This window comes from Tupaia chinensis, unplaced genomic scaffold (genome assembly GCF_000334495.1).
Source record: "Tupaia chinensis unplaced genomic scaffold, TupChi_1.0 Scaffold144346_1, whole genome shotgun sequence".
In the NCBI taxonomy this organism is placed as follows: domain Eukaryota; kingdom Metazoa; phylum Chordata; class Mammalia; order Scandentia; family Tupaiidae; genus Tupaia; species Tupaia belangeri.
In genome coordinates, this window is record NW_006204205.1 from 3,214,206 (window position 1) to 3,225,922 (window position 11,717).

At 48.8% G+C, this 11,717-nt stretch overlaps 1 protein-coding gene across 1 annotated transcript in view; it reads left to right on the plus strand.

The window, feature by feature from the left end:
• FSTL4 (follistatin like 4) overlaps positions 1-11,717 on the plus strand; it is a 288,892-nt gene that overhangs the window by 251,411 nt on the left and 25,764 nt on the right. Inside the window, exons 10-12 of the mRNA XM_006166916.2 lie at positions 9,406-9,567; positions 9,971-10,105; positions 11,089-11,115. Of these exons, the coding sequence (XP_006166978.1) occupies positions 9,406-9,567; positions 9,971-10,105; positions 11,089-11,115 (324 nt within the window). The remainder of the gene's footprint in view (positions 1-9,405; positions 9,568-9,970; positions 10,106-11,088; positions 11,116-11,717) is intronic.

The window sequence follows — 11,717 nt, forward strand, 5'->3', positions numbered from 1 at the left end:
GAGAAGGAGAGGAAGAGGAGGGAAAGACAAGGGACCCTGGCAGGTTGCCTGCTTCTCTGAGGGGCCTTGCTGGGGAGTTCATGTGTGGCCTGTGGACCCAACAAATAGAGATACCGCCAGCTAGGAGCAGGAGCTGGGCTCCTAAGCCCAGTGCAGACCATGTCAGCAGCCTCTGACAAAGGTAGAAGACACGAGCTCTGAGCGAGAGACAGGCCTGAGTTCACCCTAGTGCTAGGCTGCTACTTCCTGGCCATACAGTCTCACACAAGTAAACCAGCTCACCTGTAAAGTAGGGCTATCAATAGCATCTCCCAGGGCCAGCAGGTGGCATGGTGGTTAAAGGTGCTGGATTCCCATGTGGCCCACTGTGGTTCAAGTCCTGAACCTGGTGGCTTGCTTTAGTCCTTTCCCTTTCTCTCATTCTCTCTGTCTCTCTCTAGTCAAATTAAAATAATAATAATAATAACAACAAAAAATGGAATTTAATAAATAAATAATTTTTTTTAAAAAAAATAGCATCTCCTGTCTCAGAGGCCCATTAAGATACAATATACAGGGACCAGCAGATGGCTAAATGGTTATGTCACTAGACTACCATATGACCAGCCGTGGTTGGAGTCCCAGACTCAGTGGCTGGAAACTCACACTGGGCATGTGTACGTGTGTGCCCAAAATCCTGAGAGGAGAATGGAGGGGAAGGGATTGCTGCATGGCCACCTCCAGGAGTATTTCTCACTTTCTGTCTCTTTGTTTTTCTCTGTCTCTCTGGTGAGCACGTGCGCCATATCCAATAAAAAAAAAATTTTTTTTTTCAAAACATATAAAACTTGAAAAATTCCCGGCCTGGGATATAGCTCACAGACTAAGGTGAGGCAGACACGGGATTTAGATTTTGTCTCAGACTATCCTTAACTGTTACCAGTGGACACAGTCAACAGCTGGTGGCCTCTCAGAGGGAGCCCATTATACAGATGGGGACATCGAGACTCAGAGCAAATTGCCAAGTCAGAAATAAAATATAGGCCGCTCTTTCCTGGAGCCACCCCACACCCTGGTTCCCTGGTTACCTGGTTCCCTGGCGGCAAGACCCCACGGAAGGCTGGGCCACCATCTGAGATTTCGCCACCCATGACTCTGTCCTGACCTGGGGCCTTCAGGGATCTCTTCCAGGCAAGGACTTCCTCTCCCAAATGACTAGTACAACTTCCCATAGCCCAGGCCTCCCAGAGAGCGGCCCGCCACAACGCGATGTGTGACTGACTGTGCACCCCTCCCGCTTCGCTTCCCTAGGAAGGAGCAAGGAGTTCAGACACAAACGACTAAGCCATGGAGTTAAACCCCTCAGCCTCCCCACAGCTCAGGCGCATAGCGCTTCACTCTCAAAACATAATCGTCATCTCTCGAATCTGTTTATCAGTCCAGCTCAGTACCTAGGTGACTATCTCTTACGCATGTAAAAGGCATCCTTTCACCCTGGGAATGATAGACAGTTCCCAAAGAAAATGGGCCCTTGCGTTCTGTAGTCGAACGTTTTCACTGGCAGTTTTTGCGAATTTCAGAGAAAATAAATGTGTTTGCCCAGGATATTTTAATGCAAGTGACTTTTAGCGTATGGATTAACACAAAAGGAAGAGGGGAGATTGAGGCTGATGAAAACAGTGGAGTCCCTTCTGAGCTGGGGGGAGAAACTCCTAGCCCCACCTTGCTCTGACAGGCCCCAGGAACTTCATAGACCCTGGTACTGCTCCAGCCCAGGCACTTCGGATGGTCTACAGGAGCCCCTGCCATTGTGCTGGCCTGCTGCCCCTGCAGTCTCCTCCACACCAGCCACTCAGGACACCCAGAAGGGGAGGCCTGGCCTACTGGTTCCCAGAGAGTCCAAGGCAGCAGCCTGTTCCCAGGAGTCCGAATTCCTGCACGCTGTCATGGCCGCTTACTCACACATGCATCCGCGCACACCCGTGAACTGTCATCTGAGTCCTGCCACCTCTGGGCCTCACCTTTTATTCCTCTGCCCCCTGCATTGCTTCAGCCCATAAACCTTTCAGTTCCCCCCAACACACCTGCCCTCTTCCCTCCCTGCCCTGCACTGGTTGGCCCCTCTACAGGAAATGCTCTCCCCTTGCCCTTTGCTGCCAACTCCACCTCAGCCATCAGATCTGTTACATCGTCACTGCAGCAGGCACCCGCAGATGGCATAGTGGTGCTGTCGCTGGACTCCCACTTGGCTGAGCGCAGTTTGAGTCCTGGACCCAGTGGCTTGAAGATTATGCCAGGCGTGTGTGCGTGCCTTGCCCAAGATCCTGGGAAAATAATGGAGGAAAAGGGATTGCAGAGTGGCTATCCCTCCCAACCAGGGGTGATTTCTCACTTTCCCTCTTACTATCTCTGTCTCTCTCTTGTGCAAACACACCCTAAAACAAACCTCTAAAATAATTCAAATAAAAATTAAAAAAAAAACAACATTACCACATGCATTCCTTAAATATGCACTGAGCTGCTTCCCACGCCATGCACCAGCTAAGCACCAGAAACACAGCCAGGACCAGACAAAACGCCTGCCCTCGGGGAGCACGTTAGGGGTGCCAAGCGCTAAGGGAGACTTTTTTTTAAACAGGAGAATAAAAGAGTGAGGGGAAAGGCGGATATTTTAGATCGGGTGGCAAGAGAGTCGCACTGAGAAGGTGACGCTGGCATAAAGGCAATGAGGGAGTCACAGGTGACCCCAGAGGTTTTGGTCCGAGCAACTGAAGAGTAGAGTTGCCATTTACTGAGATGAGAGGCCAGGAAGCACGGATTTGGAGAGGAAGGATCAGAGTTCACCCGGATGTGATAAACATGACATGCCGGGTCGGCAGTTGGCATGGTGGTTAAAGGTGCTGGATTCCCACATGGCCGACCGTGATTCGAGTGCTGGATCTGGAGGCTTGCTTCCTCACTTTCTCTCTCTCTCTCACTCTGTCCCTCTCTGGTCAAATTAAAATAAACAAATGAATAAATAAATAAATAAAGTTAAATTAAAATAATTCTTTTAATAAAAACATGACATGCCTACCAGACACTCTCGTGGGGCGCTCTGTGCTAGTGAGGTGTCTCAGTTTGGGTCTAAGGGAGAGATGTACGCTGGAGAAAATTTCAGATGTATCACAAGATACACCTGACAGCTAAAAGGCAAACTAGGTCAGATCACCAAAAGAGTAACCACAGAGAATGCCCAGCACCCAAGAACACGTCGGTGTTTTAGAGCCTGAGAGATGAAGAGAACAGCACAGACAGCTGAGAAGGAGAAGCCCCAGGAGTAGGAGATGGTATTTCAAGAAAAGAGTGACCAGCCGCATCACATGCTGCAGACAGGTCAGCGTGGATGAGGGCGGGGAGCGGGCCACTGGGTCAAGGTCAGCATGTGGAGATCTCTGGGACCAGAAGAGCAGCCTCGCTAGGGCAGTCGGGTAAAGTTTGGCTGGTCCTGCTTAGGAAGGACATGGGGAGAGAGATTAGAGCCATAACTGATGGGCAACTCATCAGAGTGTTTTCAAGGAGGAAGATGGGCCATAGTTGGGGAGAGAAAATGGGGTCAAAAGGAGGTGGTTTTCCTTTTTGTCAGTCTAGTAGAAAGCACCTCATGGCCTGATGAGAAAGATCCAATAGAAAGAGGGAAATTGAGGCAGGCAGGCGAGAAGCAATGTCCAGGAGGAATATGAGGGGGTGGAATCTAGGAACATGGCTGGACATGACATGAGACTCAACAGTGAGCACCCTTCTGGAAAAGAGGACGACAGCGGTCTGGAAGTGGCAACTAGGCAGCGGAGGACACCTACCCCACCTCCCAGTCACCACTGAAGACTGCAGGAGAAGTCGTGTCCCCAGGAAGGCTCTGGGTTCCTACTGGAGTAGGAAAGGGAAGGGACATCCATAGGAGAGTTTGAGGAAGAGAGAGATCTTGCTGATGACTGAACATGAGTTCCAGAAGGCACAATGGGAGGTTCAGGGGTAGGGAGGTCCCTAGAGACTGGAAGTCTTACGGAGATGGACACAATGTGCAATCTAGGCGCATGAGGATGAGGGTCCTGATGGTTGCCAGTTAGAGTTGGGGAAGGTTGCGAGATGGGGCTATTCAGAGTGGAGCAGCAGAGGTCTGTGGCCCCCTCTTCAGCCCCATTGATGGAGGGATGGAGGCTGCGAGAGGAGCTGGCTTAGCTCCAGGTGTCTTTAGCTCCAAGAGACATTGAGACAGCAGAGGGCACATCTCTGTAAGCATCCGTGAGTCACGTAACTTCTGCCAATGGAAGTGTCTTGTACCTTGTCGTGTATTTTTAAGTGAATGATTCATTCTTGACTTTTAGTATTTTCATTGTGTTCTAGAACAATCCATGCACTTTAATTCAAGATCAGCCCTGACAGGGCCAGCAGGTGGTGTGGTGGTTAAGGTGCTGGATTCCCATATGGCCAACCACAGTTCAAGTCTCAGATCTGGCAGCTCAAAAATCATGCTGGGCACACGTGCTTGCACGCTCAAAATCCCAAGAAGAGAACAAAGGAGAAGGGATTGCAGCATGGCCATCCCTGTAGGGTGTGATTTCTCACTTTCCCTTTCTCTGTCTCTCTGTTCCCTCTGTCTCTCTCCAAAAAGCGCATGTACCCTATGGCAAAAACCTAAGTGGGGGGGGCGGGGCGGGGAGGAATCAGCCCTGAATTGGTCTGCGAGAGCTTCCAAGTCAGGACTGACTCTGGGTCTCACCCAGAACCTGTTAGGTAGATGCAGATTCTCCAGCTTCATCCTAGACCTACAAAAACACCTGTGGAGTAGGGCCCAGCGTGGCTTTTCCTTTTTTTTTCTTTTTTTAACTGAGCTGCCAGGTGATTTAAATATACTCACGTGTGAAAACACCCTGGGTCTACAAGGTTCCCACCCAAGGTCAAAGGCGAAGGCAAAGGCCAGTCTTCAACACTGGCGCTGGCTGCTGGCCATTTCCTTGAGGAGGCCAGTCCACAAACCACCAGTGTAGAAGCCAATACCATGTGCTGATTCTCAGTTCACTGGGCAAGCCCGCCACCAATGAGCGGGCAGCCACACAGGCCTTGGAAAGCTAAGTATTTCCGCGTGAGGAGGCGGGGGCGGAGCCTGTCTCTATCCTGGTAAGTCACGCTCCCAAGGTCCCCTCTGAGGTGATTGTCTCACTTTCATTTAATTGCTTAATCACCCACCCACCCATAGAGGCTCCAGGAGGACAGGGACTGAGGTTCTCTTAGTCACTACTGTGAGCTTTGACTAGCGTTGACTAAACGCTGACCGCACAATGTTGAACTGACAGAGCTTTGATAATCCCATACCAAGCTGGCCATGAGAACTCCCTCGGCCCTCTCTCCTTGTTCTCCCTCCCCACTATGCAACATTTGGCGTGGGGAACACTGTGCCAATGTGACAATCTTGGCTGCTGTAGCAAAGTGACAAGATGGCTCTCATTCTGCAAAATTTCCTCAGCTGTTCTTACACATTTTTTTTTCCTCCTAGATAAATTTAGAATTGTCTTGTCAAACCCCTGACAATTGATTGTAATTAGAATTAGATTAAATGTATGGTTTAGTTTGGAGTATCTTGTTATTTAATAACGGTAATTCTTCCTAGCCAAGAGCATATCTCCCCAGTTACACCAATCTTTTTTTATGTCATCAGTGAAGTGGGGTCTTACAGTTTTCTTCATTTAGGCCCACTGTGTTTTCTGTCTAGTTGTTGCTGGCATACAAGTAAGCTGTGAATTTTGTGCATTCAGGTACTGGTCTCGTTACTGCTCTCACTTAATCCTTACTGCATTTTTTTGGTCTGTTACCTGGAGGATCACCTATCATTTTCTCATCTTTCTAATATTTGTACCTGTCATTTCTTGCCTTCTGTTGGGAACATCCAGCATGACACTGAGAACCTAGTATTGTTGCTTTCCTTATTTCTTTTTTCCTGACGTAGTGTTTCACTATTCTGAAAAGAAGTGTTGCTGCTGCTGCTTTTTATAGATTCTTCATTGTTGGATAAAAGTATCAGTGTGTTCCTATTTGACTGAGGTGGTTCTCCAAGAAATGGTTTTGGGATTTTTTTATCCAAGGCTTTTTCAGTGTCTAGCAAGAGGATCAAAAGGTTTTTCTTGTTGACTATGTTAGACTTTGGATATGACGAATTACAGATTTCCTAATAGCCTTCGACACATAGCGCACTTGGTCAGAGCACGCTCCCCAGTACCATGCTGGATTCGATCTGTCGATATTTTACTTGGGACTTTGGTACATCTGGTCCTGAGCGAGGTCTGGAGTCATCTTTCTGGGTTCCCTTTGTCAGGTTTCGGCACCCAGCTTATACTAGCTTTGCGATGTAGTTTAGAGCGCCTTCCCTGTATAAAGGAACTCTCCTATAAAACTAGTCACAGTTGGAGCTGGCAGTGACATAGTGGTTAGGGCACTGGACCTTCATATGGCTGACCACAGTTTTTGTTTTTGTTTGTTTGTTTGTTTGTGGGGGTTTTTTTTGAGAGGTTTTTGCTCTAGGGCGCGTGCGCTCGCCAGACAGACAGAGAGAGACATAGAGACAGAAAGCAAGAAATCACCCCCCAGAGGGGATGGTCACGCCGCAATCCCTTCTCCTCCATTCTCCTCTCGGGATCTGGGGCATGCACGCACACACACGCACCCGGCGTGAGTTTTAAGCCGCTGGGTCCGGGACGCGAACCGTGGTCGCCTACGTGGGAGTCCAGCGACATAGCCATTACGCTAACTGCTGGTTGAATGGCTGACCACAGTTTGAGGCCTGGATCCAGAAACTTGAAACTCATGCCGGCCACATGTGTATATGTGCCCAAAATCCCAAGAGAATGGAGGAGAAGGGTTGCAGTGTAGCCCACTAGGGGTGATTTCTCACTTTCCCTCTCACTGTCTCTGTCTCTCCAGAAAGTACACACACGCTATGGCAAACCTTTTAAAAAGTTGGGACCAGCAGTTAGCATAATGGCTATGTTGCTGGACTCCCACGTAGTCGACCGTGGTTCAAGTCCCGGACCCGGCGGCTTAAACTCACGCCAGGCGCGTGTGCGTGCGTGCCCAAGATCCTGAGAGGAGAATGGAGGAGAAGGGATTGCAGTGTGGCCATCCCCCCTGGGGGGTGATTTCTCCCTTTCTGTCTCTATGTCTCTCTCTGTCTTTCTGGCAAGTGCACGCGACCTATAGCAAAAACCTCTAAAAAAAAAAACCTTTAAAAAAGTAAATTAAATTAAAAAATTAGTCACAGTGAATAAATTTGGTATTAGTAGTACTTTAAAATTTTTTTAAGTATTCTCTTTTTAATTCCATGTTGATACCTTTAAGTTTTCTTTTAAATGATCCATTTGATTGAGACTTTTACATTTATTACTCAGAACACAGAATTATTGTATTTTTTAATCCCTTCTGTGTTCTTTCTCTATTTTTTGCATTGATCAAACTTACCAGGAATTTAGCTATTTTGTTCGTTTTTGTAGACAGCCAGCTCTGAGAGGTATTTATCTGTTCCTCTCTTTTTCAGCTTTCTAATCAATTCATTCATTTCTGCTTCTATCTTTGTTCCTTCATCTCCCACTTCCTTTAGGTTAACTTTGTGTAAATAAGCAAATGGTGATCTAGCAAGACCCCAAGCTTGCTAGCTTACAGGTCCTGGCCACCCCTATTCTAGAACCTGGGTTGCTCTGCCACCTTGTCCAACCACCTACCAGCCTAGTGCTTTGGGGCGCCGAGCTCTGTGCTCTTGAATTCTAGCCTCCCAACCATAATTCTACTATCTGTTTAACTTGAAATCCTTCTACCAGGCAGGGTGTCAGGAAGTTGCCTTCTTTCCTCTTTAAGCCAAGGAGGGGGCAATCAAGAAGGGAGATACACATTTATGTTCTAAGTAGCCCTCCTGATACACTTCCGCTACAGCCCCAATGACCTCTTCCGTCCCAATGTCCTGATCTGTGCCGTGACCTTTCCACCTCACTCTAGGACTCTCCCCCAGGACTTCAAACCAGGGGATGACTCAGAGTTCATTGTTCTCTGCAGTGTGGCATAGGTGGTCTGAGCTCATACTATTGAAACAGCTCTGGGCCATTTGAAAGTGGGACCATGCCCTTTGCTGGTTGTTCATTTGGTTTCCACCTTTGCCCCTCAACTTTGCCCTGAGGTCAACCAAGGAAACACTTGAAACTCACGCAGAGTGGGTCAAGTGGATCAATAAGTGGATTATTAGCAGGCTCCTGCGGTGTTTTTGCAGGAGTCATGGAGTCCATTTCTCACAAGGAGGCAATGCAGTTTTTCTTGTGTTCTCTGCCCACCTAAGCATGAACCCCTAGAATTCTGCTCCCAGCTCAGATTTCAGGATCAACATCATCACTTCCTTCTACAGAAACATTCATCTGTTCTACACTCTGGTCCAAGGAAAATCTCTTTCCTAACATGCTGGGATACTGTCTTTTATTAGCTAATAGGGACTTGCAGCTCGCTTTAAGAAAATGTAGTTGTCCACTTTGGGAAGAATCCCTCTCTCTCCTTTCTGAAAGGTATGTGATGTTTTTGTTTAGTTTAGTCTAACATGCAAGTCTATTGATGTAAGCTTTCACAAACCCTTTTTGCAAGTGTGTGGGATAAAATATATAGAAAAGTAAGAGTCCTCCGTTTCATTGAAATATCTTTTTTATTTCCTGAGTCAGGAGTAAGGAGGAAAACACCCTCTTCCCTTCTCACAGGCACCTCCCCATAGTCAACCTGCGTAAAATGGGCCAGGTCTTGCCCACCCATGCTCCTCTGGTGAGTGGGCCAGGTCGTACCCCACCCCCAAATTGTCACGGTCATGGCTGAGTCATTCCAGAGCCAGAGAGGGCCCACCAGGCCTTGCACCTATGTTCTGGAGCTTGGGAAGTCAAGAGAGAAAAATGACCCGCTGGGAAATCAATGGATGTTCCCAGAGCGGTGATGTCATCAGTAGCCCTGCCAGTCACTGCCCATAAGTGTCCTGTGAAGCATTTCCTGCAAAAACTTAAGCCCCTGTCCAATAACCTTCCGATAATAGAAATAATATATCTGAATTTTATTCACTCCGAAATAAATTTCAGTGGCTGTTGCTCTTAACGTGTAGCAGCTGAGCAGCATTAAGTATTTGATGTCATTCTGGTCATATTTAGAGGAATGATGAACACTGTGAATTACGAGGTAGACAGCCTGACATGTTTATTGCCTGCAATCCATTGTACAGAGTCCTTTCTATCGGAGCTTGAGTTGCCAAAGAGGATCTTTGGAAGCTGGTTCAGATTGCTGTAAGCAGGTTCCTCCCTCCAGATTAGGGCCTCAGGGTTGGGCCATGGGCCGAGGCCAGGCGACAGCCTTCTCTGACCAGCACTGGTCCTCACTCCACAGTGCCACCAGTCATTCGCGTCTACCCAGAGACCCAAGCCCAGGAACCCGGGGTGGCAGCCAGCCTGCGATGCCATGCGGAGGGCATTCCTATGCCCAGAATCACTTGGCTGAAAAATGGCATGGATGTCTCAGCCCAGATGTCTAAACAGCTCTCCCTCTTAGGTAAGACATGCCCTTGTGTTAGCATGACACTCCCATCCACGTCAAGCTGATTCCTACACCAGGATTCGAAACGAGAGGCATGATCGTTTGTAAGTCTGACATGTTTTAAGTGACAGGATTCCTCTCCAAATTTTCCTGGCAACTCAGTTCACATGGGTCTGGGAGCTTTCTGAGAGCAATGATGAGGGAGCTGTCAGTCGGGTCCCAGGTCACCCTCGGTTTATTTCAGCAGTGCCAGCACTTCCTGGGCATATGATCAGAGAGGCTGGCTGCCCTCAGCCCTGCCCAGGGGCTGTGCTTTTAATCCCAACACTTCCAATAGCCCCATGAGGGAATGGGGGGAGGTGGGGAGCGAGGGGAGATTGCGGCTGGGCAGGTACCCTGAGCACTGTCCTTTCTGCAGCTAATGGGAGCGAACTCCACATCGCCAGTGTTCGGTATGAAGACACGGGGGCTTACACCTGCATTGCCAAAAACGAAGTGGGCGTGGATGAAGATATCTCCTCACTCTTCATTGAAGACTCAGCTAGAAAGACCCGTGAGTCCACTTTTGCCTTTAAGCTCCTCAATGAGCTGGTTGGGGGGTGTCGGGTGGCAAAGCAGGGTGCCAACCAACCAGGGCCACAACTGCCAACCACAAACCCTTGCAGACTGGGGTAACCAATATCCCTCTGCCATGAAGCTGTGTGCCAAGGACACCCAGAGGTGAGCCTACCTTTCCTGGCAACCTAGACAATACTAGAAACATAGACAGGGAAACTCTGGACAGCAGGCAGAGCCCAGGGCCACGGGGAAGCTCAAATACCCCAGCTCCAGCAGCGCCTCCTACTGGCTGTATGACTGGGACTTCCGCCTTTCTTCACAGAAGCCTTCCCAAGCCCCACTTCCTGGGTGCGGCCTCCTCACAGCGGCCTAGAAACGAGTGTGTACACGCACACTGCTGGGAGGGCAGTGCCCCAAGCCCCAGGGATGGCGGTCCACCTGGTGTGCTAAGTGTACTCTCCCATACAGCATCTGCCCACATGGGCCTGCGGGTCCGACTTCATGGACATGGGTGCTGGTCACAGCCCTCCCCTCGGTCAGAGACTCCAAGCTAAGTCTTCATCATCAAAGGAAATCATCAGAACTCTTTCACATGGTCTTCCCAGGAGAATCCCATTGGAAATCAGTTTTCTGGGTAATAATCCAGGAAATCAGGGAGAAATATCTATAATCCACAGAATGTTGGGAATACCGTTGGTTTCTAGGATCCTAGGATCTGATTTCAGAGATTCATTTAGGCACCCAAAGGGTCCTCCAGCTACAACCCACAAGTGTTGGCTCGTGTCCAGAGTTTCGCACCCCACCCCACCCCAACCCCACGTCCTGTGGGGGGCCGATGAGTGGGGCAGATTCTGTAAGTGACGGGCCAGGTAACGGGATGTCCAGAAATGGACTTACGACCGTGGAGGTTTGACATTGCTTTCTTCTCTTTCCTTCCCTCAATCACGCTCCCACTCTCCTACTTCTTGGCTGCTGCAGTTGCAAACATCCTGTGGCGAGAGGAAGGTACCAAGTTTAACTGTTCCGTGTCGTGCCTGTGATCACATGTAGTCATGGTTCCGTGACGGGCTGCCGTCAGCTTTAGCACACACCCAAGCAGGGCCCATAAGCCAAATCAGAAAGGAGCGGGGAGGCCAATGTCAAACTCAGGGAGGACACAGTGAATCCAATTACAAACCTGTTAGTGCCTTTAACGGCAAGTTTCAAAATGGTAAGTTTTCATTCAAAGCTTCTGGTAAACCTCTGCTGAAGCAGACTACTTGGCAGGGGTCCTGGTCAGATCTGACTTCACACATTTTTCCAGTAGCTGAGATCGGGGTTGGGTTTAGTTTTTTGCTAATGTTGCACTGTTTAAAAAATGTCAAGGCTTGGGACCAGCAGATGGCATAATGGTTATGGCACTGGACTCCCACAGACCAACAAAACTGGAGACTTGAAACACACACCAGGCACATGAGTGTGCCTACTCAAAATCCCAAGAGAAGGGATTGCAGCGTGGCCATGCCCCCAGGAGATGATTTCTCACTTTCTGTCTCTCTGTCTCTCTGTCTCTCTCTCTTGTGATCACACATGCCCTATAGCAAAAACCTCTTTAAAAAAAAAAAAAA